This window comes from Dryas octopetala, chromosome 9, assembly GCF_963921425.1.
Source record: "Dryas octopetala chromosome 9, drDryOcto1.1, whole genome shotgun sequence".
NCBI classification, from domain to species: domain Eukaryota; kingdom Viridiplantae; phylum Streptophyta; class Magnoliopsida; order Rosales; family Rosaceae; genus Dryas; species Dryas octopetala.
This window is the reverse complement of record NC_141374.1, coordinates 16,966,695-16,990,217: the sequence shown is the minus strand read 5'-3', so window position 1 is coordinate 16,990,217 and position 23,523 is coordinate 16,966,695. Positions and strand designations below refer to the sequence as shown.

Sequence of the window (23,523 nt, the reverse complement as noted above, 5' to 3'; positions counted from 1 at the left end):
GTAAAGTTTTGGTCATAAATTGTTCATTTTACTCTCACACAAACTTTAGACAAAAGTTTAGATGAAACTCCAGGAAATTAACTCACATTGACCTATTTATCTTACCAAATTTTTAATTAAGCGGCAAAATAGCTATTAACTCTTATTACTTTTTAAAATTTAAGAAATGAGAAATCTAAGCAAAGAAGCAAAATGGGAATGTGTATTAGGTATCTTATCCCTTGCCTAGGTGTAAGACCAAAGCTTCAAACAACCGTAATGGCAAGCATCTTATATGGTCATGATGGCCTCATGACCAATATAGGTAGCTAGTTCGGTTGACATGAGGGCCTTGTCCTAACTCCCACGTCTACTTTGTGATCTAGTCAATTTACACGCCTCTATGCATGTATATATACAGATTCAATATGAAACAGAGATTCAGAACATTAATGAGAATCGTGTAGGAACTTTGCCTTCTTAAAAAAGCATCCTATAGTTGTTTCAGTAATTTTCTAAGTTTGCATTTTTGAAGAAAAGGGAAAATGTAAAATGTTAATTTGAATCATAATGTTGAGTATGGTAATCAAAGATTCAATCAAAGACCGAAAGAAAGAGATGCAGTAGCTAGGAAGAGCATCTGTATAAGAGAGATGCATGTTCAATTTGTGTAACATGTAATGCAAGCCCACTAATTATAAAGTATGTATTTAATTTACAAAGGCAATTTAAGTTTACTGGCTACAAAAGATTGACAAAGCTGAGGGTGTGCTTCTGTTTGACCCATCCGAATGGTTCTAGTCTTCTAGTGTCAGTCAGTGTAGGATTCTGAAAGAACCTATGACAGTATGAGTCTATGACTCTAATAAAGAGTGCATAAAAGAAGGGCCATCACCAGCAAAAAGATATCCCACTAGAAATGATGAGAAGGGAAAAGGGATGGAAGTGTCTCAAATACCAATATCGGACAAGATCTTGATAGTAACTACTAACTAGGCAAATTGCAGGAAAGTTAACCAGAAAAGCTTCCCAACTGAAAATGGGATAAGCAGTCTGAGAGGCATACTATGCAAGAACAGAAAACCAAGTCTTGTTCACTCCTTTAATATCCTATTCTTTAATATACGAAAGCACCTTTGATATGTCTGGTTCGGAGCCCTCCTGCTGAGCTCGCCTGGTGATCTCTCCAAGCATCTCATAGATTAAAGAAGCATGCTTATGGGTCCTATCACCTGCCAAAAAACCATGAACAACTCTATTGATTTGAACCCAACTTTGGCCTGGGGGCTTTCTCACGCCCATATTAACCATTTTCTGTCTCACAGAAGCAACATCTAGCCATCTTTTATCAGAAGCATACACATTGGATAAGAGCACAAGATAGCCTGCAGCTTGGTGAGAGTCAAGTGCAACTGTTAATTTTTGAGCCACATGTGATGCAAGCTCAGAATTCTTGTAAAGCCTGCAACCGCCAAGGAGTGCACCCCACACAGCGTCATTTGGCTTCATGGGCATAGTCTCCACTAGCATATGTGCTTCATCTAGAAAACCAGCACGGCTCAAGAGATCAACCATGCACCCATAGTGCTCAATCCTTGGGGTGAGTCCCCAAGTTCGTGTCATGAACTTGAAGAGTTGGCGGCCCTCATCAACTAATCCAGCATAGCTACAAGCACACAAAACCCCAATGAAAGTTATTTCATCAGGTCTTACATCATCAACTCCCGAGCTTAGCATCAATCGAAAGATATGAAGAGCTTCCTCCCCGCGACCCTGTTTTGCAAACCCAATGATGATGCTGGTCCACGAGACAGTGCTTCTTTTTGGCATGTGTTTGAATACCTTATAAGCTTCATCAACTAAACCACAGCTACTATACATGTGTATGAGTGCATTGTACAAAGTCACCAACCGTTGCTGGGATTTGACACACAATTTCTCTTCAATATACCAGTGAATCCACCTTCCCAATTTCAAGTCCCCTATTTCAGCACACGCTGATAACACTGCCACTAGTGCTACCTGGTCCAATTCTACTTTGGCCCTCCTCATCTGACCAAACAAAGACAAAGCTTGCTTACACCTCCCATTTTGAGCGCACCCCGCAATCATGGTGGTCCACGAGACAACATTCCTCTCTGGCATCTCGTCAAAAACTCGCCGCGCCCCATCAACGTCCCGACTCCTTATATACCCTGCAAGCAGCGAATTCCAACTCACAACATTCCTCTCACCCATATCATCAAACATGCGACGTGCATACGTAACCCCTCCACCCATTGCATACAAATTAACCAAATTCGTCTGAACAAACACATTAGAGCCAAACCCATTAGCCAAAACTCTCCCATGCACCTGTTCCCCTTCTCTCACCAACCCTGACCTGGCACAAGCACTGAGAAGATACGAATATGTAAACCCATCAGGCCAAGCTTCCGCAGCCACCATCCGATTATATAATTCAACTGATTTTTGCGGAGTCTCACTTTGAGCATGGCCTCTAATTATCTGGTTCCACACAGTAGTACTTGGATTTTCGATATTTTCAAAAACTTGGAGGGCCTGATTGAGATACCCAGAAGATACATAGAATGATAACAGCTTGAAAAGAATGTAGTTTTTTTGGGTGAATCCGTGAATGAGTATTTGGGTTTGAATTTGTTTAAGTTTTTTTATACTGTTGCAGCTCTGTAATAGAGATAAGAGGTGTTGTTGTAGGGCTCTAGAGGTTGAGTGGTTGGCGGGAATGGCTTCCGTAACTGACATTTAAAAGCTGTGTCTTTTGTGTTAAACCAAAAAAATGCTTCGTCTTTATCAAAGCATGATAAAGGGGAAGCGACGTCGTTTTGACTTTTGAGCAAGGCTGTCGTCTGAGCAATGTTGAAGCTCTTCCGTCCAAAACACACACTTTTCTTCACCGGCTACACTTCCACTTCCACAATATTAAGAGCACTCTCTTTATCGTCAACTCCCTCTTCTTTGTCTTCCTCGGTTTCCAATTTCACGAGCTCTATACTCAACTGCAAAACCCCTACTGAAGCACTAGAATTCTTCAATTTCGCATCAAAACAAATCGGCCCAAGAAAAAGTCTTGAGCTTTATTCAGCGATTACCCATGTCTTAGTCAGTGCCAAACTGTATATTAAGGCCAGGTGCTTGATAAAAGAACTCGTCCACGACCTCCAAAAGTTTGGCAAGCCCCACCGTGCTTGTCACTTAGTTTTCAATGCACTTAACCGTTTAGAAAGCTCAAGATTCGCTCCAAATGTGTTCGGGGTGTTCATCATTGCGTTATCTGAGATGCGTCTTGTTGAAGAAGCCTTGTGGGTGTACCACAAGATTGGGGTGTTGCCTGCAATGCAGGCTTGTAATGCACTCTTAGATGGGTTGGTCAAGACGGGTCGGCTCGATTTGATGTGGGAACTTTACCGTGAAATGAGTTCTCGTGGATTGTCACCTAGTGTTGTTACATATGGTGTGTTAATTGATGGTTGTTGTAGAGAAGGCGAAATCTCGAAGGCACGGAAGTTGTTTGCTGAAATGGGTGAGAGAGGGATTGACCGGACGGTTGTGATCTACACATCTCTTATTCGTGGCCTGTGCAATGAGGGTAGAATGGTGGAAGCAGAAAGTGTCTTCAGGACGATGCGGGAATCCGGTGTGCTCCCAAATTTGTGGACTTACAATTCTTTGATTGATGGGTATTGCAAATTGGCTAATGTTAAACAAGCCTTCGTCTTGTATTGGAATATGCTAGGTGATGGCTTGCAGCCAAATGTTGTGACATTTGGTATTCTAACTGATGCACTTTGCAAAATAGGCGAACTGATGGCTGCGAGGAGCCTTTTTGTGTGGATGGTTAAGTTTGGTGTTGTCCCTAATATATTTGTGTATAATGCTTTGATTGATGGCCACTGCAAGGCAGAAATTTTTTCTGAAGCAATGGATTTGATATCAGAGATGAAAAAGTATGGTATTTTTCCAGATGTCTTCACTTACAGCATACTTATTAAGAGTCTGTGTACTATGGGTAGAGTGGAAGAAACATATCAGTTATTGCAAGAGATGAAGAAGGAGGGAGTCATTGCAAATTCTGTGACCTATAATTCACTAATTGATGGATATTGTAAAGAACACAATGTGGAGAAGGCTTTGGAGGTGTGTGCTCAAATGACCCAAATTGGTATAGAACCCAATGTCATCACCTTCTCTATTTTGATTGATGCTTATTGCAAGATGGGGAACATGGAAGCTGCTATGGGTTTGTACTCGGAAATGGTAATTAAAAGCCTTCTGCCTGATATAGCAACTTACACTGCTTTGATTGATGGGCATTTTAAAAAAGGTAACGTGAAAGAGGCTCATCAACTGCATAAGGAGATGCTGGAGGCAGGCCTCGCCCCAAATGTTTTGACAGTTAGTTGCTTGATAGACGGCCTTTGTAAAAATGGAAGGACTTCTGCTGCAATCAAACTCTTCCTGGAGAAAACTAAGGCTGTCCCCACTATATATGAAAATGAAGAAATGGCTGACTGCTTTTGTTCCCCAAATCACATAACTTATACAGCTTTAATCCATGGGTTGTGTGAAGACGGCCAAATTTTCAAGGCAACTAAGTTTTTTTCGGATATGAGATGCTATGGTTTGAGACCAGATGCATTCACTTACATTATCATGTTAAATGGGCACTTCCGAGCCAAGCATATGTTTGACGTGATGATGCTGCATGCAGATATGATAAAGATGGGTATCGTTCCCAGTGAAGTGATATGTCCAATCTTAGCTAGGGGTTATCAAGAAATGGTGACCTAAAATCAGCTCCCCATGTGTTTTGAGAATCAAATGGAATTAGGTTGCGTCTTGGCTGTTTCGAATTGAGTAACAGGACCTTTTCCCGGTCGTAGAGGCTACAGTTTGGGATGGAATAAAGAGAAAACATCAGGTTGGGGTTTAGCAGTATCCTTGACAGAAAGGACCTCTGGTTTCTTGGCTGTGTCCTGATGCCATATCAGTACTTAAGTGGGTTATACTGATTCAAACCATAAGAAAGAAATAGATTAATTCTTTTCGTATTTTCATTTCAATTCGTTAAAGTTGTCACAGAGCACAAGCTAGTGTAGTACCATTAACAAACTAAGATTATGTAATGTCAATGAGATGATGTTATTTAAGATTCAAAATCCTCAAGATGCAGAATGACATGTACTTCTCACATTATAGAACAATCCCATAACTCCCAGAGTGATGATTTAGTGTTGGCCAAGTTATTCAGTTCCTTTATTTAGTCTATTTGAAACCCAAACTTTCCACCTGAAATGTTTTGTGTACTTTGATATTTGATAATGGGATTCCTGAAAAGGTTTCCTTTAGTCCAAAGAAGGGTAGCAAAGCCGTCTGCCCCATTTCATCTTCCTAAAACCCAACTTCATACACACCTCAAACCACCTAAAGCAAACCAAACTCTTAAGAGGCACCTTAAATCCAATTGCACTACCAAATCTCTATTGTTGTTTAGAGACATATTGCGAAACAGCCCTTGCACAATTGATAGCTATACTCTCTTGTTTGTCCTCAAAGCTTGCACCCAAAAGTCTTTCTCACTTGAGGGAAAACAATTGCATGCCATTGTCATTAAATATGGGTTTGAACCCATAATTCACCTCCAAACATCTCTTATGAATATGTATTCTGCGGCGGGTAATCTTGTAAATGCACACCAAGTGTTTGATGAAATACCCTCCAGAAACATCGTTTGCTGGACCACCTTGATTTCTGCTTATGTTGACAACCAGAAGCCTAAAAAAGCTCTTCAGTTATTCAGGCAGATGCAGATGCACAATGTGGAACCTGATCAAGTTACACTGACGGTTGCTCTCTCAGCATGCGCTGATCTTGGAGCATTGGAAATGGGAGAATGGATTAGTGCTTATGTCCATCGTAAATACGGGTTCAGTACAGATTTATGCTTGAACAATGCTCTTGTTAACATGTATGCAAAATGTGGGGACATTAGAACTGCGAGGAGATTGTTCGATAGCCTGCAAAAGAAGGATGTCATGACTTGGACATCAATGATTGTGGGGCATGCACTTCATGGACAAGCAGAAGAAACGCTTAAACTTTTTGCACAAATGAAAGAAACAAGTAAAAGCACTAGGAAGAACAAGAGGAATGGTGAATGTGGAAGCTCTTTGATTGTCCCTAATGATGTTACTTTCATAGGAGTTTTGATGGCTTGCAGCCATGCAGGGATGGTTGAGGAAGGGAAGTGGCATTTCAGAAGAATGAGTCAGGAATATAGTTTGAAGCCCAGAGAGCCTCACTTTGGCTGCATGGTGGATCTTTTCTGCCGAGCCGGGCTTGTACAAGAAGCATATGATTTTATTTCGAAGATAGCAGTGCCTTCAAATGCAGTGGTGTGGAGGACATTGCTAGGGGCATGCAGCCTCCATGGAAATATTGAACTTGGGTCACAAGTGAGGCGCAAGTTGCTTGAGTTAGGGCCCAGTTATGTTGGTGACGATGTTGCTTTGTCCAACATGTATGCTGCCAAAGGCATGTGGGATAGGAAGGTGATTGTTAGAGAACAAATAAAGCAACGAAGGGCTCCAGGTTGCAGTTCAATTGAGGTAGGAAGGAGCATTAGTGAATTTGTTTCTGCAGATGAAGATCACCCTTTGAGGACTGAAATATATGAGATTCTCAAGCACTTAATTGTGAGTATGAAAGCTTATGGCTACTCTCCGGAGCTTTCAAGCCTAAACGACAATTAAGATTTGAGTGATATAAAGGAAACAAAAAAGATTCCATGTTTACTCTATAAAAGATTGTACAGTAAGTAAGCTGTGTGTTGCTACTTGTAACTTAATTAATATGTACGTGTCAACTTAAAGAAAATATCATTATTTGATTTGGTCTTGTTGTTTCTTCACAAGATATTGTTGCATAAGAACGGAAAGTGATTGATAATGAAGAGTTGCCAAGTAGGCTGTGGCCCCTGGCTTGGGAGATGCCATTTTTTTTGGGGGGGTGGTTATATTGAGTGTGGATAGAATCTAGCTTCTAATCTAGTAAAAATTGTGACCAACAAAAAATCTTATTAAAACAATAATAATATTTTAAAATCGATATGTTATTTTTAGTTATTTGTTGTAAGAAATGCAGTTTACATTATAACTAATCAGAGTTGATAATTGTAGTTATATATTTATTTTGAATCGTCTCATGTGAGGCATACATCATCCAAGCCTATTCTACCACATGAGTTGCAAAACTTGCAACATATCAATTCAACAATGAACACAACAATTTGTACACAAAGCTGGATAAAATGTTCATATATTGTTAACGAGAAACAAAAAGATAGATTAAGCGGTAAAGGTGTCAAACAGGTTAGGTAAATACAAGCACGACACGAGCATATTAAGATTAAAATGGGCACAGCACGATACGAGCACAAAATTTGTTGTGTTAACACGAGCACCACACGAACACGAGCACGAAATGGGCCCGAACTAGGCACACCTCATTTAACATTATCTTTTCCCTTTTTAAAGAACTTTTCAATAAAAAAATTCAATTTTCCAAACAAAAAAATGTTAATATTATTTATGTGAAAGAAAAAATAACATAAGATAAGTTTTCTAACCCAAAAAAAAATAAAAAATAAAAAAATAAACCTATAGGTCAACCTATACGAGCACGGCACAAAAAACGAATGGGTCAACTTAAATAAATCGGGCCAACCCCTTTGACACCTCTACCCATTGCTTACAATTGCTTTTATTGCATTGTTACATTGCTTGCACTATATTTATTGCACCACTTGCAAGGCATTGGTTACACGGCTTGCATCGAGTCGATTACACAACTTGCATCGAATCGATTACACGGCTTGCATTGAATCAATTACAACGCTCGCACCACTTCGGTTACATCATTTGCACCGTATTGTGCTTGCACTGCATCAGTGACACTACTTGCAGCTCATCGATTACATTGCTCGCACCTCATCAGTTACACCACTTGCACCTCATTGGTTACATTACTCGCACCTCATTGGTTACACTACTCGCAAAGAATCAGTTACACCATCCACATCTGTTACACCGCTCTCACCGTCTGCATATGTTACACTGCTCACACTGCCCGCATCTGTTACACCGGTCACATTGCCCTAATCCATTACACTGCTTGCACTGCCCACATCCATTACAACACTCGTACTCTACATCTGTTACACTGCTAGCATCGCCAACATCTGTTACACCGGTCACACTGCCCTTATCTGTTATACTGCTCACATCGCCCGCATCCGTTACACCTTTCGCATGACCCGCATACATTACACCTCTTGCACCACCCACATATGTTACACCTCCTGCACAGCCCACATACGTTACACCTCATGCACCGTCTGCATACGTTACACCTCCCATTTCTGCTTGCCCGCATCCGTTACAACCCTAGCATTGAGCATCCGTTACACCTTATGCACGACCTGCACCACCCACATACATTACACCTCCCGCACCATCCGCATACGTTACACGTCCCACATCGCTCGCCTCCGTTACACCGCTCACACTGCTTAGAGCCAACCTAACTATTATTTTTTAAAGAAAAGTTTTAAAAGGAAACAATAGAAAAAGGGTTAACCCTCCTTTAGTTGGCTTGTGTCCATCCAAAGCTCTCATCTGTCTCATTTTTCAACGTTATATTCCTCCCTCCCTCCCTCTCTCTCTCTCTCTCTCTCTCTCTCTCTCTCTCTCAGTTCATTTTCCTTATCAACCCACTTTATATCTTCTCTTCCCTTATATTTCTTATATTACAAGGCTCCCAAAATTAGCAAACTTGCTGTAAATCCTCAGCCCCTATATTACTACCCCAAAATCTAATAGGCAACCATCTCCTTTTATGCCCATTTGAATACCCATTCAATTAGTCTCCTTTTATGAGCTAGGGTTCCAAATTCTAATATGTATGGAATAGTCACCAATTAATCTCCCTGTACCTGCAGTCGATTCCATACCTTCGCTTTTTTGCGGCAACGGGCTACTTCCAGTAATTCCACGCCTGTTTTGGCCTCTACTTGCCCGTTATGCCCTTCATGGATAGCGGTGAGCTTCAAAGGGTTGGAGTCTTTCAACGTGTTCCACAGCTTATCATCAACTTCATTGCTGGGGCTGTGGTTTTGCTTGTCGCTTTTGGTATTTGAAAATTTTTCTTGGTTTACTTTTTTATTTTTTGTTTCTTTTCTCTTTCAATTTTGAATTTTGAGTTATTAGGATGTTTATTCTTTGTGGAATTTCATATGAGCTTGTGGGTTTTTGTTAATTTTTCATGTACATCAAGGTGTGCGTGTCTGTATTATATAACTTATATCTAATACTGTTGTGTGGAATTTCATTTTTTGGACTTGTTTAGAGTTTTTTTTCAATAAATGTTTTTGAATTATTATAAGTCTACTATTTTCTTTTTAATTTCTGTATAGATATTATTTATTTTAATCCTTAGTTCTTTCATACGTTCTCCAAAAGTTGGAAACTTTGCAGATCACTGATAGTGCGGAATTTGATTTTTTTTACATAATCTTATTGTTCCATGTCCCACTACAAAGAAACTGCTGATATTCAATAGTGCTCATCATTGAATTTTATTTTATCATTTTTATTTTTTATGGGGTTGATATACATCTTTACATTATTGTCCTCTTGCAGCTGGATTTTGCACAGGAGGCATTGCTGGTGCTTTAGCTGGTAAGGCTTCGGATAGTGGTGTTGTCCGCGGAGCTGGATTGGGTGCTGTTGCTGGCACTATACTCTCTATTGAGATTTTTGAGGCTTCCCGTGAATTTTTCCGTATAGGTTGGCCTGGCTCACGAAGATCTTCATTGATGGTTAGTTATGAGGCTCGGAAATATTTGTCTATCTTTCTTTCATTCATCTGTTTACATGTTTATGATTTCTGACCCGCCAAGAACCAGAGGTGATCCCCCTTTTAGGTTAAAATCCACTGAGCCATGATCTGAAAATGTGATATTTCAGCTGAACTGTCTATAACCATGGACCCATAGTTAAGCTTATGCATGCATAGGATATTAGGATCCATCACATCATCGTAGTTCTCTATCAGTTTTGTGAAAGGTAGTCTTAACTCTTTGGCTATAGACCGACTGTCTATCTTTTGGGTTCAGGCAGAAATTACAGAGGAGCTTATTTGTTGGAGGTTTGAAGAGGAAAACTTAGTAGCACCAGCAGAGCTACTTGCTAGCGCTTGGCAGGTTTTCACTCTTTTTCCCACATATATTTTTTTTTTTTTACAGCAATAACCGGTAATAACATGCATCTGGAATTTGTGGATGCATATAGACATGCCCAGTTTAGTTGGATGGTTGCAAGGGAGGAAGGTGTACCATGTGGTCCAAAGGATTTTGGCGCATCTTACCACTCTTTTTATGAAAGTTAATAAGTCAAGCTTACTGACCAAAAATCTGATGTTCCTTCTCTCAATTGCTTTATCTGACTTTATTAAACTGGAATGAGCAGGTTAACTTCGCTGATATTAGCTATCGTGACATTAATGCTTTCTATGGAAGAGTCGAATCTAGAGGGTTGTCAAGGGATTTGCTCAAGAAATTACCATGTCATGAAATTATAGGGGGTACCAGGGTGGCTCGGGGTCTCTGCTGTACGATATGTTTGCAGGTAATAACTCTTTCTAGTAAAACTTTTACTTTTTGTTTCTTGTAGTTGTGAGTGTGCAGGAAAGATAATGGTTGCAGTGCTGCTACGATGATGATAATAGTGATATATTCACATATTTGGAAGATTTAAATTATTGCTTAATCACTATTTAAATCTTAATTTTATGTAAATCTTAATTTTTTATGAAAAAATATATATATAGAAAAAATATTTTAAGAACAGTGTGATTTTCGTATTAAAGGATTCAAATGCATGTATATTAATGAAGCAAAATTGTAAGCAAATCAAGATTTAATTGACATTGTTTTAACTAAAGAGGGCATTATCTAATTCTCCACAACAACAATGTGGTTGCTGCAGGATCTTGAAGTGGGAGAAATTGCAAGGACTCTGCCCCTATGCCAGCATACATTTCACTTGGCATGTGTGGACAAGTGGCTCATCAGACATGCTTCGTGCCCTGTATGCAGACAAGACGTGTGAATGAAATACATTTTGGTTTTGTGTACAAAGGTGTTGTTTCAATATAAACTTATTATCCCATCAGTAAATATGTATATACTGGTTATCGTCAAGTAGTTTAGCCTTTGCAGCTGGGGATTTATTTTTCTGTACTTGGTGTGTAAATAACATAGTTTTCTGATCATTTGTTGAAAATAGTAGTACCTTTTGTGTATATGTTTCCTTTAAAGATGGAATGCATATAGGGGAGGTCCTCTTTATTGACTTTCTTGCTTGGCATGTGATGAACATGCATGCGTGTATGCCGGTTTCAGTTTGTCCATGAATTGAATCAAGAACTAATTACCAGATAAAATCTCACTCCGGAAGTCAATTGTGATGCATAGAAAGTGGGGAGCTTGTTCTTGCATCCGCCACCACCTATTCATGGACAGGCGGGCTTTACACTCCCCTTGATGACTAATATCTCCTTCTCGAGGCCGTTTCACTCTGCGTCAATTTGACGTTTCATTATTGATGGACGAGGTCTGGAGATTCAACTGCTGCTTATTTTACAAGGTTGGGGTTTATGTGGAAGGTGAGAGTGTTGAGATAGACAGAGCATTTCATGAAATGCATAGGAGGAGGTTTTGACGACATGTAGGATATGGATCCTTATTTTAGGAAAATAGGGCTAACTAACTAATAATGCTTTCATCAAAAGATTCTAAACTTGGAATTCAAAATTCAACCTTCTTGTGATTAATACTGGTTGACCGTAAGCTTAATCCCATGGCTGTAGAAGACCTTTTGCATTAGGATTTAGGCAAGACAGTAGAATTTTGTTTAACTATGTAAAAACACACATGGGGGGAAAAAAAAGGAAGACAAGAAAATGCTTCATTTAGATTGAATGATTAGTACACACCCAAGGGCTTGAAGTTTGAATTCTCAAATCCCTGTAAAGGGTATGGTACAGGACGTATGCATCATAGGGACATCACAGACTGGATTGCTTATTAATTTATCTCTATTCTCTGATAAAAGAGATGTTGCAGGAAGTGAAAGCACATCCGAGGAGGAGATTAAGTGATGAGTATGCCTTCTTCTAACTCGTAATTTAAAATCTCTGCAAATATGAAAATAACCATTGTTCAGATTAGTCACGAAAATTGTCAGAAAACCAAAATCATGCTTGTTAAAACAACTTGTAATTGTTCAAATGCATAGCTGTTTATCACGCAGAATCATTATGGAAATTCAGGAGGTCCATCAATCAGATGAATTTCAAGAAAACGACTTCTTCAGTATACCAGTGAAATGATATAAAGAAAATGATAATGGATTCTTGCTTATCATCACCGTGGAGGATTTGTACAAAGGTGATTCTCTTGTTTTATCTTTTTCTATCAACCAACCACAGTACAGAAATTCATATTCCAAAAGTTCATTCAGAAACTCCAATGAAGTGAGAAGGTAAACATACATGGCAATGATGAATATGGAATCACCTTCCGGAAACAACAGGATTTTTTGGAGGTCATTTCACACTGCAACTGGTTCGGGCCTTTTGCTGGTCTTGATTCCTCTTATAGCTGTATGATGGACAATAAAAGCCAATATATAGATTTAGTGCATGCATTAGCTCATCTGGACTTTCCTTTTCCGAATAATCTTCTCCATAGTAATAATATAGGTTATGAAATCCATGTGATCCATACCTTCAGCATAATCTTTAGCTCCAAAGACAGCAGAACCAGCAACAAGAGCATTAGCTCCGGCCTCAATAACCTGCCACCATAGCAAACATAAGAATCCAGAAGTTGTTCTAAGAGAAATTAGACTTTCTAATGACTTCTAAAGGCTAAACAATAAGGCTTGTATATGTTCTCTAGTCTTTTACTTTTAGATGTGTTTAGATACTACACAAGCTCTTGACATGAAGCATGTCATCAGTTGTGTTTTTTTTTTTTGGTGAAGACATCATTAGCATATTTTTATTGATATAGTTAACCACCGGGCTTCATTTGAATTATTTTATAACAGGTACAACATTTGATCCACAGACCTTATATGCATTTGCTGGACTAACTCCACCATCCACTTCAATCCATGGGTTCACCCCCTGCAGTAATAACAAGCAACCTGTGAATACCTCTTGAGTTCATAATAAAATGTATCAATGGAATCCCAAAAATGAAAAAAAGAAAGGGAGGGAGAGAGAGAGAGAAATATGTGAATCAATATTATACTTTCTCCGCACACAATCTTCTCAAGTCTGAAATTTTCTTCACTTGGCTCTCTATGAAGCTCTGCCCACCAAAGCCAGGGTTTACCGACATAATCAAGACCAGATCAACCACTGAAACATGCAAGAAGATGGTCAATTTCACTACACTTGACCAGATGATATAACATATAACTTCAGTTATCACATTGCTATATGAGTTAATATGGAGCAACTCAGCATCTTTCTCTTCGTACTCTCCCTTCCCATGCTCATACTCATCCTTTAAAATGCAAACAGAATTTTTTTTTTTTTTTTTTTTTTGAAAGAAAAATTCTGACAGAATTTTGAATATTTGTTTGGCCTTTCTAGTGTCATTTGCACATCCAAAATAGTTGTACTAGTACAAGCAATTTCTGCTGCATTGCAGTAGAAATCATTGTCTTTCAATATCATTAAAAATAATAAAAATCCTTCCTTCAAATTCTTTATGTTAGAAACCTTTTGTGCAATGCTGGTTTCCTAGTAAAATTCAGTCTTTTTCTCAGCTTGTTTATTTTTGTTATCCGTTTCATGTCTAGCCCATCAGGAAGGCTAGACATGAAACCAGACCGAATCTCAGATAAGAAAAATACACCACAGGGGAATGGGAATATCCCTTTCAACATTCAAAGAGGCGTCAGCACAATTATAATTCCTAAAAAATGGGAATAATATATAATATTTTCAAAAGAAAACTCACCATCAAGGACATACTCTATTGCACTTAGTGGGGTACCAGGGTTTAGGACAACTCCAGCTTTAGATCCCAGACTCTTTATCTGAATATAACAAAAGTATAGGATGACTAAAAAAAAAGAACTAGTAGCACAAACCATATTCATTCCTGGTAATGCTTCCATGGTTGCATCTTATGCACTATAAATGTTTGGGTAGTTAACATGGTGTTTATGACAGGGATGAATGCAGTATCATAAAAAAAATAAAACTTAACTGGACATAATCATGTAGCCCTAGATTCACTATCTAGGTCTATCATACTTCTCTCAAACCACGAAAATATTACATCCCATGAATTCTGAGACAAGATAACACAAACTAACTTCAATGACAGTTACTCAGATGTTTCAGTGCTTTAATACAGATGCAATCACAAGGATAAGAGGAAAATCTACCAGGTTAACTGCACGGTGCAAATGGATGGTGGAAGATTGTTCACAATGAACACTGACTATGTCGGCTCCAGCTTTGATAAAATCAGGCACGCGCTGATCGGGTTCGACAATCATCTGCAGTGCTTCAATTTAACATTAGTGACTGATTTTTTTTCAATAATGATCCAATTCATATCAGAACATGTAGAACGAAAAATACCAGATGCACGTCCAAAGGAAGATCTGTCACAGGGCGCAAAGCATCAACCACAAGAGGTCCAATGGTAATATTTGGAACAAAACGACCATCCATTACATCGACATGAATCCAGTCACAACCTGCCAACTCTACAGCTTTTACCTAGATAAAATGGAGTCAAACTCTAACTCCCAAAGTGATATCAAATTGCCACAGATATCAGCAAAACTGCTAATAGTTTCAAACTTAAATGGCTCCATTGGAAATATCTGATGCAACAACTTGCATAAACAAAGCTTTGGAAATAAAACAGACCATAGACAAAGATCAAAGAAAATAATAGAACCTGCTCTCCCAACTTTGCAAAGTTAGCAGAAAGAATAGATGGAGAAACAATTATATCACTTTTTGAGAACTTATCAACCCGAGATGTAGCCTTCACCACAGTCTTAGATTTCTTCCTGAAATCATACAATAATAATTAAAAGGGGCAATATCAAAACTTGGAATGATATTCATTTCCTTTTTCTGGGTCAATTATTTTCAATTGAAGTAAAGCCAGGCATAATTACACAATGTCAGGCACAAATTTCAAAATACCAATTTATTAAAACTTGATGACCAGAATATCTATTTGCACACAGATCTCTGCTCTTTATAAACAAATCATAACAATACATCTAAGAAAGCAAGAAGGAATCACTACTTTCTTAATTGGCACTTTCAAAGCACATACTGGTGCATCTCCAAAACAAGTTATCTTCATCTATGCCCACAAGCATATACAGAATTAAATAATATCTAATATAGCAATTTCTTAAGGTTCTATTAACTGGGTTTCATCCGAACACACAAATTTGCTATCCTAGTATTGAAAATCCAAAGAAACAATGAAACCCAATTGGAATTTAAAGGAAAAGAGCGTACACCAAAACAAGCAAACAATACCTTGTGAAGGTTAGCGAAGTGGGTTGAGAAAGACATGGTCTTTGCAGCTGAAGACCTCCACCAAGTCCACTGATCTGGGACTTGAGAATTGATGAACACAATGAAGCTGCTGACATCTTTCCCTCTGAATCTCTCTCTGGCTTCAACGGTTAGATAGTGCCGTAGTGAGAGAGAGAGAGAGAGATAAAGGTCTGGTCTTTTTTCTTTCTTCTAACTTTCTCTCCTCTCCCACCAATCTTTCAGCATAGGATTGAAAAATCTCGGAGAAATTTAGGAAAAATTCTGCGGGCGACACGTGGCGCCGCGGTTTTTGTTTGTGGGGATTTGCTTATCTGCAACGGTTGGCGCTCTATGGTGCTAACTTGTAACTTGCAAGTGGCCAGAGACAGAGTTTGTTGAGTGTTGACGTTTGGGTGTGTTTTGTATTGTGATTCTTCAACCGAAGGCCTTTTTGTACACTCTGGTGCAAATAGAGAGTAATACACATTTCAATTTGTCCACGTAAGGGTGCTGAAGAAATTTGTAAACATCTTTTTTTTTTTTTTTTTACTTAAACTGTGGCCAAAATGTATTGAAAATATTTGAGAATTAAGTTAACAAAGTCACGTACGTATCTAAATTATAGAGTCTGAACACATTGAAGAAATGTGCTTACAAAATTCAATCAATGGTTTTTTTAGCCTGAACACAACTAAGAGTTGATTTTAGACTTAAATTTGTACATATTCTGACAATTCTAGCATGCATTTGAGATTTTCTAAGTTCTGAACAAAATCTGTCCATATCTGATTATATAGCTAGGTACTTAATATTGCCTAATAATCCAATGGCACAATAATGATGGTTTGGACAATGAGACCTATAAAAGGTGGCCTTGGGTCCTTGGATTGGCCAGGAAGCTAGTTTTGAAGTATAGATCTATTGACAAAATTTCAAGAATGGAGTTGAAGAGGGTGAAAGCAATAAGCTGTGTGGTGATGATAATCAGTTTAGATGATACAAATAATTTTATTTGTTTATTTGTCTTAATTTGTTTAATTCTCTATTTAGATGATACACAATATAAATATGTTTGTTTCTTGTGTTGTATCAACTATGGCAGACAAAAGAAAAATGGGTAGCTGCATGAACGAGTGCTCCAGCAAATGCTGCAGCATCAAAGATCCTAGCTAGTCCCCATAATTAATTATATATGTATCAATTAATGTGGGCAAATCGAGCGAGGGTTATTTATGATGTCATTGCAAGGAAATAAATAAGTTCATGGTTTAAATGTTTAATGATAAAATGTGTTGGTTTAGAATTTTATATATCGTAATGTTCATGGATTGCAATCGTTTCTAGTTATCAGAATTCTCTTAATTTCGATCTCCATCCAGACGAAGACATTACCGCAACTGATGACAAGATCAAGCAACTTAAAAATTATTGATTACATGCAATTATAAACTTAATTAATCGTCTTACTTGATGTAAAATACATACACTGTCTAAAAAATTTATAAATGATTTGGCAACTTCACAGCCATTGATATGAGGCCAGAAGTCATTCGATCTTCTCGTAGTAAAATTCTTGCGTATTTTTGACAGTGGCATAGATTCATAGAACCAAAACAAAAGAACAAGAAATTAATTATTTTTCACAGTAAGAAAACGTAAACTAACAAGTGTTTATAAATTACAACCTGAGTTGCTTTGAGACTTTGAGAGAATTTTTGGCAGGCCATGAGCCATAGCTCATTACTGACATGGGTTGTATTTCAATGGGCCCATTATCATCGCCCACAGATTGTTGGTGCCAACAAGATTGAAGAACTGATAAACCGAGTGTGACAAACAGGAGCAAAACATATTTTCACTCTCCAACAGATAAACAAAATAAAAGACACAAGTTGAAAATTGGCTTTTAACTAAAGAAAATCCTAAGAATACAATATTGGACCAATGACTAGCAAATCAAAGTTGTAGTGTTTGAGATATTCTGAGTTATGAACAATATCTGTTCATATCTGATTTTATACACTTGTCTTCAATGGGGTACGTACACAATGAGGCCTATAAAAGGTGGCATTGGGTCCTTGGATTGCTCAGAATGTTAACAGTTTCATTAAGTAAGGGGTTGAGAAGTAAAGAGTTTAGGGACTATATATTAAGAAAATTGTTGCTGAGGATGGAGTTGAAGGGTGTGTGTGTGGTGATGATGGTCATTGTCTTGATCACTGGACATGCAGTGGCAGATGACTGTTACGAACAATGCCTTTAACACCTGTGATTTGTTACCTGTGGCATGTGTCAAACTATGTGTGGATCTGTGTCCTCAAAATAATAAGGCAGCTCCAAATGTTGTGCATCAGGATCACCATTACTACTGCAGGCTTGGCTGCTCACTAGACCACTGTGTCAAATTTGGCTATGGTAATGGTACAACCTAGCTAGCTACCTTCCTTTCCTTAATTTAATTCTTTTTAATTCTTCTCTCTTTTATATGTATTAGTATATGAACTTGCTTGTGTTTTATGATGGCAGATAAACAGAAAGTGGGAAGCTGCATGCATTAGGGCGAGTACACTGTACACCAACTGCAACATCAAAGTTAATTAATTCCTCGTCTCCGATAACAATTATATATGTATCAATGCGTTCTTAGTCTCCATATCATTGTATGGAAATCAGTTTATGGTTCAATAAAATGACTGGCTTTAATTGATTTAGTGTTTAATATATCATCATAATCTTCATCATCACTTGATAATCATTTTGTTATTTCGGAATTCTCTCTGTCAATAAAACTTTCATGTAACAAGGTATTACGCTGGTCTCTATCTCTCTTATCACATGACCTAGCACGTAATGAAAAAGTTTGATACATAGAAGTGTATACACCCATAATATGTAAGTTTTTCTCCTCTCTTTCTCTTCGAATAAAGATAGTCACTATAAATTTGATGATACATAATCTACAACACCTTAAATGATGGATCATCAAATACACTTAAATTGTCTTGACTCTTGATGCATTCCTTAGTAACAAAAGGTAAATCAATTGACAAACATTAAAAATTACCAAATTAAGGGCTCTCAATTGCCTAATGAAAATTACCAAATTAAAAATTACTAGAGCCTAATGAATACTTTGGATGAAGTTAGTAGATTTGAGTTGAGCACAAATTTGGGTCAAATTCTAGTTATTCCTTTAAACACCATTAAAAACGAATGATTTTAAAAGCAATTCACATAATATGAATAGGAAAATATTTGGGTCACCCCTTCCCTCAAAATAACAATTTCGGTAATGTCGACGCATGATCGGAACCGTTCACTTTTTAGATCACCTATTATAGATCATCTCTGCAAAAAATCAAATCAATCGGAAATCGTTTTGTTATATAATTATTGTCAATTAAGTAGAAAAAATTGATGGTTTTCAATTAAATAGTGATTTTTTGACCAAATCGTTGATTTTTTCTATTTAATCAACAACAGTTATATAATCAAACGATTTCCGATTGAGTTGATTTTTTGCAGAGACGATCTATAATAGGTGATTTAAAAAGTGAACGGTTCCGATTATGCGCCGGCATTACCGAAATTGTTATTTTAGGGGGATGGGTGACCTTGGGGTACCCCCAAGGGGTGACCCAAGTAGTGTCCATATGAATATGAACACCTTAATTTGTCTAATAGATTAGGGAAACACCTATGGTGCGTTTGGATGAAGAAGTTTGAAACTACTTAGGAATTCACAAATGACGAAATTTAAAATGACGTTATTTAAAATTCTAGAATTTGTAAATTCTCTTGTTTGGATAAATGTAATTATAATGGAATTTAAATACGGAATTTATAGTAGTTTTATAAAAGAGTGATGGTGATGCATGGTGGCAACAATAAAAATAATGCTTGTGGTCAGTTGACGATGGTAGTAGGGGTAATGGTCCACGAGCGGTGGAAGAAATGGTGACGGCGAAAATTGGAGTATTGGAGGTGGCGGCAACAGCGGCATTGGCGGTGGTGTCAGTGTCGGTAGTGATAGTGGTGGTGGTGGCGGTGTCAGTTGTGGTGATGGTGGCGGCGGCGGCGGTAATGGCGGCATAGGTGGTGGCGACAGAGGTGATGTTGGTGGTTGTGGTGGTGGTAGCGGTGATGGTAGCGGTGGTGGTGGCGGTGGTGATGGCAGTGGCGGTGGCGACGGCGGTGGTGGTTGTGGTAGTGGCGACAGTGGTGGTGGTAGTGGCGGCAGAGGTGGTGGTGGCGACAGTGGTGGTGGCGGCGGAGGTGGTGGTAGTGGTGGTGGTATTGTGATTAATTGACAAGGTGATGGGTGAACACAGACTTTTTCTTTTTTATAAAAACTGGAATTTTGAAAATGACATCAAGTTAGGTGGAATTTAAACTTAGAATTTACAGCCTTTAAATTCCAAGTTTTTTCCTACATAGAATTTGCAAAATTCTGTATTTATGTACCCAAATAAAGAAATTAGAGCATATAATTTCTTAAATGCTGAGTTTTATTTAAATTTCAAATTTTTTTTCTCCATCCAAACGCACTAGGGATTATTCAAACTATACAGTTTTCAAGTTAGGAAACACCTAGGGATTAATATACTGATACAGACTACAGAGAACCAAAGCCTACACCAGAGTTCATCACATCACCACCGACAAAATAGTTACTAGCTACAAGCCTACACGGCTACACCAAAAACTAAGGAACAGGTCCTAGATTCATATCTTTACTATGAATTTGGTCTTTGAACGTGTCCCGCACTCATTGACGCTCTGCCCGATTCTATTACTATTGTTCCATACCCGATTACAGCCAATCCCTGCTCCCACTTCTGTTCTTCATCTCCCAAACCTTCAACTTTGCTGGCCAGCTCTAGCACTCACTGGAAGCACACTTACACTACCCCACCCGCCCATTAATCCAAATAGACCCGGATCCGAATACCCATTGCGTCAAAGTGGACCTGATCCGGGTCTTGGCAATACCCAGATGATGGTTTCCGCGAAATGAAGAGGTTCAAGAAAAACCCAGATGAGGATGATTCATCAAAACACATGGATTTGGATACACGTAATGCTCTGAGGGACCCGGATAGGAAATTTGGTTTGAGCTCGATGAGGTTGATGGGGATCTTTGTGGCTAGCTTGATGATACTTTCGGTATTGTTCTCAGTGAATGTGGTTCTCAGAGACCCTCCTTCGGATGCTGTTTTAGAAGATTCAAAAGCTACGGTTTTTCAAGTGGAACCCAGAAAAAGTAATTGGTTTTTGGCTTAATTTGTTGCATTATTTAGTGGGTTTTGGTTAAGCTTAATTCATTTTGTTATGTTTCTGCTCCGTCACTGTGATTTGTGCACCAAGTTTTGATCTTTATTCTGATGGGATTTGAGAGTTAGTTGATTGGGTCATATGCTGATAGAAGTGCCTTTTATTGACATTCTCGAAGATTTTGCATGAGCTGCATTGTAGTTCTTGAGATATAATTCTACTGGTTTTGAGAGCAAGTTGAACTTGAACTACTTGACCTGACTTGATGAACTTTTCTACTACTTGGGGTTGAGCAGAACTCTTGGCTTTCTCACTACCAAGCTTAGTTTCTACTTTTGTCCAAGTGATGTGAGATTGATTTGTCTCTTCCAAACAGCCTTGGCTCTTGGCCTTCCTTTTGTTTTCGTAGTGGCTTTAGCTTGGATCAAATCCTTCACTTCCTCAGCTTCTTGGCTGATTTGCTTCCTTTTGTTCTTGTGGGGTTGATACTAGTATGTCTTCCAAAATACAAGAAGTGCTTTTATTTTTATTTGTTTTTCAAAAAGTGCTTTTGGTTGTCAATTCGTGTCAATTTGTTATTACTCACATGATTGATTGCTCTGTTTCAATCGTTGAATCATGCAAGTTGGCAAAAACCAACGTAAGGATGCTTGATTTTGCACTAACTACTATGTTTCCAATTTCCAAATACTTTGTATAATGTGTTATCATATTTAGTTATTTCAATCTTCTCTGTTTCATACTCTCCATGTTTCTGTTTAGTTGCCAATTCTTTCTTTTGCTTTCAAATGCTTATGCCAGAAAATTCATATACAATCCATGTAAAGATCATGATCCGTCTTCTAATATTCTACTGTTCTTTTCTCATTTTGCAATTCATAGGTTCAGAAGATCAGTTTTCTCAGTCTCTTGAGGTGACAAAGGGTAAATTGCTTGGAGGCCTTCTCGCTGCTGGATTTGATGAAGCATCTTGTGCCAGCAGGTACCAGTCAGCTTCATATCGTAAAGAAATGCCATACAGACCTTCTTCTTACCTTAAATCCAAATTAAGAAGTTATGAAGCTCTGCATAAACGATGTGGACCTCATACTGAATCCTATAACAAAACCCTGAAACAACTCAAGTCTGGCCATCACGCGAGCTCCTTGGAATGTAACTATGTGGTATGGATTTCGTTTAGCGGATTAGGGAATAGGATACTGACCCTAGCTTCAGCATTTCTTTATGCTCTCCTGACAAACCGGGTTCTACTTGTGGACCCTGGAGTTGACATGGTTGATCTTTTCTGTGAACCATTTCCAGAAGTCTCATGGTTCCTCCCCAATGATTTCCCCCTTAAAAATCAGTTTGACAGCTTGGATCAGAAATCACCTCACTGTTATGGGAAGATGCTGAAGAATAGCAACTCTACAAATTCAGATGAGTTGGTGCTGTTACCTTTTGTGTATCTCCATCTAGTCCATGATTATGATGATCAAGATAAGCTTTTCTTCTGCAACCAAGATCAAACTTTTCTCCAAAAGATACCATGGTTGATCATGAAAACAGATAACTATTTTGTCCCATCTCTTTTCTTGATCCCATCTTTTGAGCAAGAACTAAATAGTCTCTTTCCAAACAAGGAGACAGTTTTCCATTTTTTGGGTCGATACCTGTTCCACCCCACAAATGTGGTATGGGGACTTATTACTAGATACTATGAAGCTTATTTAGCTAAAGCAGATGAAAGAGTAGGCATCCAAATTAGAGTCTTTGATACTGGGACTGGTCCATTTCAACACGTGTTCGATCAGATCCTAGCCTGTGCATTGAAGGAGAATCTGGTACCAGAAATCAACAAGCGGGAATTCATCGTGAGTCCATCTGGAACTCCGAAGTCTAAAGCTGTGCTGATGACTTCTTTAAGCTCTGGCTACTTCGAGAAGCTAAGAGACATGTATTGGGAACATCCTACTGTGACAGGGGAGGTGATTGGGATTTATCAGCCTAGTCATGAGGAGTATCAACAAACCGAGAAGCAAATGCACAACCAGAAGGCATGGACCGAAATGTACTTACTAAGCTTGACAGATGTGTTGATCACAAGCTCATGGTCGACCTTTGGGTACGTCGCACAGAGTCTTGGCGGGCTGACGCCATGGATACTCTACAAGCCGGAGAATATGACAGCACCCGACCCTCCTTGTCAGCAAGCCATGTCAATGGAGCCTTGCTTCCACGCACCCCCCTTCTATGATTGCAAGGCCAAGACAGGAATTGACACAGGTGCATTAGTTCCTCATGTGAGGCATTGTGAGGATATGAGCTGGGGTCTTAAACTGGTTGACCGTCACGATGAGTTGTAGGTGTTTATGTCTGTTGCAACTGTTTGATCATGAATAACATTGCATTTTTTCGAGCAATTACTGTTTGCAAACCTTTTTTTGGCATACAAACATAATAAGGAATGGAAATGTTTCTAATTTTCCTCCTAAATGTACTATAAAAAAAAATTGAAAAAATTAGTCTCAAAAGAAAAAAAAAGCAGTTGTGACTTGTGAGTCTTGTGACTAACTGTTTTTTCTTTTTTTGGATAGGTATACACTAGGGAAAAAT

At 38.5% G+C, this 23,523-nt stretch overlaps 5 protein-coding genes and 1 pseudogene across 7 annotated transcripts; 4 read left to right on the top strand and 2 right to left on the bottom strand.

Annotated features, from left to right (window-relative positions):
- Positions 1-753: 753 nt before the first annotated feature.
- On the bottom strand, positions 754-2,745 carry LOC147274994 (pentatricopeptide repeat-containing protein At5g66520 pseudogene; annotated as a pseudogene).
- Positions 2,746-2,856: 111 nt separating this feature from the next.
- Positions 2,857-5,109, top strand: LOC147274993 (Pentatricopeptide repeat (PPR) superfamily protein). The gene is given in 2 exon segments (XM_086228379.1): positions 2,857-4,777; positions 4,780-5,109. Coding segments are annotated over 2 exon segments (1,956 nt in total). The 3' UTR covers positions 4,815-5,109.
- Positions 5,110-5,260: 151 nt separating this feature from the next.
- LOC147274992 (Tetratricopeptide repeat (TPR)-like superfamily protein) lies at positions 5,261-6,752 on the top strand. Its single transcript, XM_086228378.1, has one exon. It carries the CDS (start codon positions 5,322-5,324, stop codon positions 6,750-6,752), a length of 1,431 nt encoding a protein of 476 aa, XP_086084504.1. The 5' UTR covers positions 5,261-5,321.
- A 1,962-nt stretch (positions 6,753-8,714) lies between these two features.
- On the top strand, positions 8,715-11,361 carry LOC147274991 (RING/U-box superfamily protein). Of its 2 annotated transcripts, XM_086257636.1 has the most exons (5): positions 8,720-9,188; positions 9,699-9,877; positions 10,175-10,261; positions 10,527-10,685; positions 11,046-11,361. In XM_086257636.1, the coding sequence occupies exons 1-5, from the start codon at positions 9,080-9,082 to the stop codon at positions 11,166-11,168; spliced, it is 657 nt and encodes a 218-aa protein (XP_086113762.1). In that variant the 5' UTR covers positions 8,720-9,079; the 3' UTR covers positions 11,169-11,361. The 2 variants fall into 2 exon arrangements, with proteins under 2 accessions (XP_086113763.1, XP_086113762.1); XM_086257637.1 differs by lacking the exon at positions 10,175-10,261 and having other exon boundaries at positions 8,715-9,188.
- Positions 11,362-12,012: 651 nt separating this feature from the next.
- RPE (D-ribulose-5-phosphate-3-epimerase) lies at positions 12,013-15,982 on the bottom strand. Of its 2 annotated transcripts, none has more exons than XR_015124285.1 (10): positions 15,655-15,981; positions 15,053-15,167; positions 14,728-14,868; positions 14,529-14,642; positions 14,096-14,174; positions 13,379-13,488; positions 13,195-13,251; positions 12,848-12,917; positions 12,613-12,721; positions 12,013-12,255 (listed from the first exon to the last, which is right to left on the bottom strand). XR_015124285.1 is itself a non-coding variant. In XM_086257526.1 (10 exons), the coding sequence occupies exons 1-9, from the start codon at positions 15,768-15,770 to the stop codon at positions 12,672-12,674; spliced, it is 852 nt and encodes a 283-aa protein (XP_086113652.1). In that variant the 5' UTR covers positions 15,771-15,982; the 3' UTR covers positions 12,013-12,255; positions 12,638-12,671. The 2 variants fall into 2 exon arrangements, 1 of the variants encoding a protein (XP_086113652.1); XM_086257526.1 differs by having other exon boundaries at positions 12,638-12,721; positions 15,655-15,982.
- A 4,396-nt stretch (positions 15,983-20,378) lies between these two features.
- On the top strand, positions 20,379-23,324 carry LOC147274989 (galactoside 2-alpha-L-fucosyltransferase-like). The gene is made up of 2 exons (XM_086256898.1): positions 20,379-20,917; positions 21,811-23,324. Exons 1-2 carry the CDS (start codon positions 20,668-20,670, stop codon positions 23,271-23,273), a joined length of 1,713 nt encoding a protein of 570 aa, XP_086113024.1. The 5' UTR covers positions 20,379-20,667; the 3' UTR covers positions 23,274-23,324.
- The last annotated feature ends 199 nt before the right edge of the window (positions 23,325-23,523 follow it).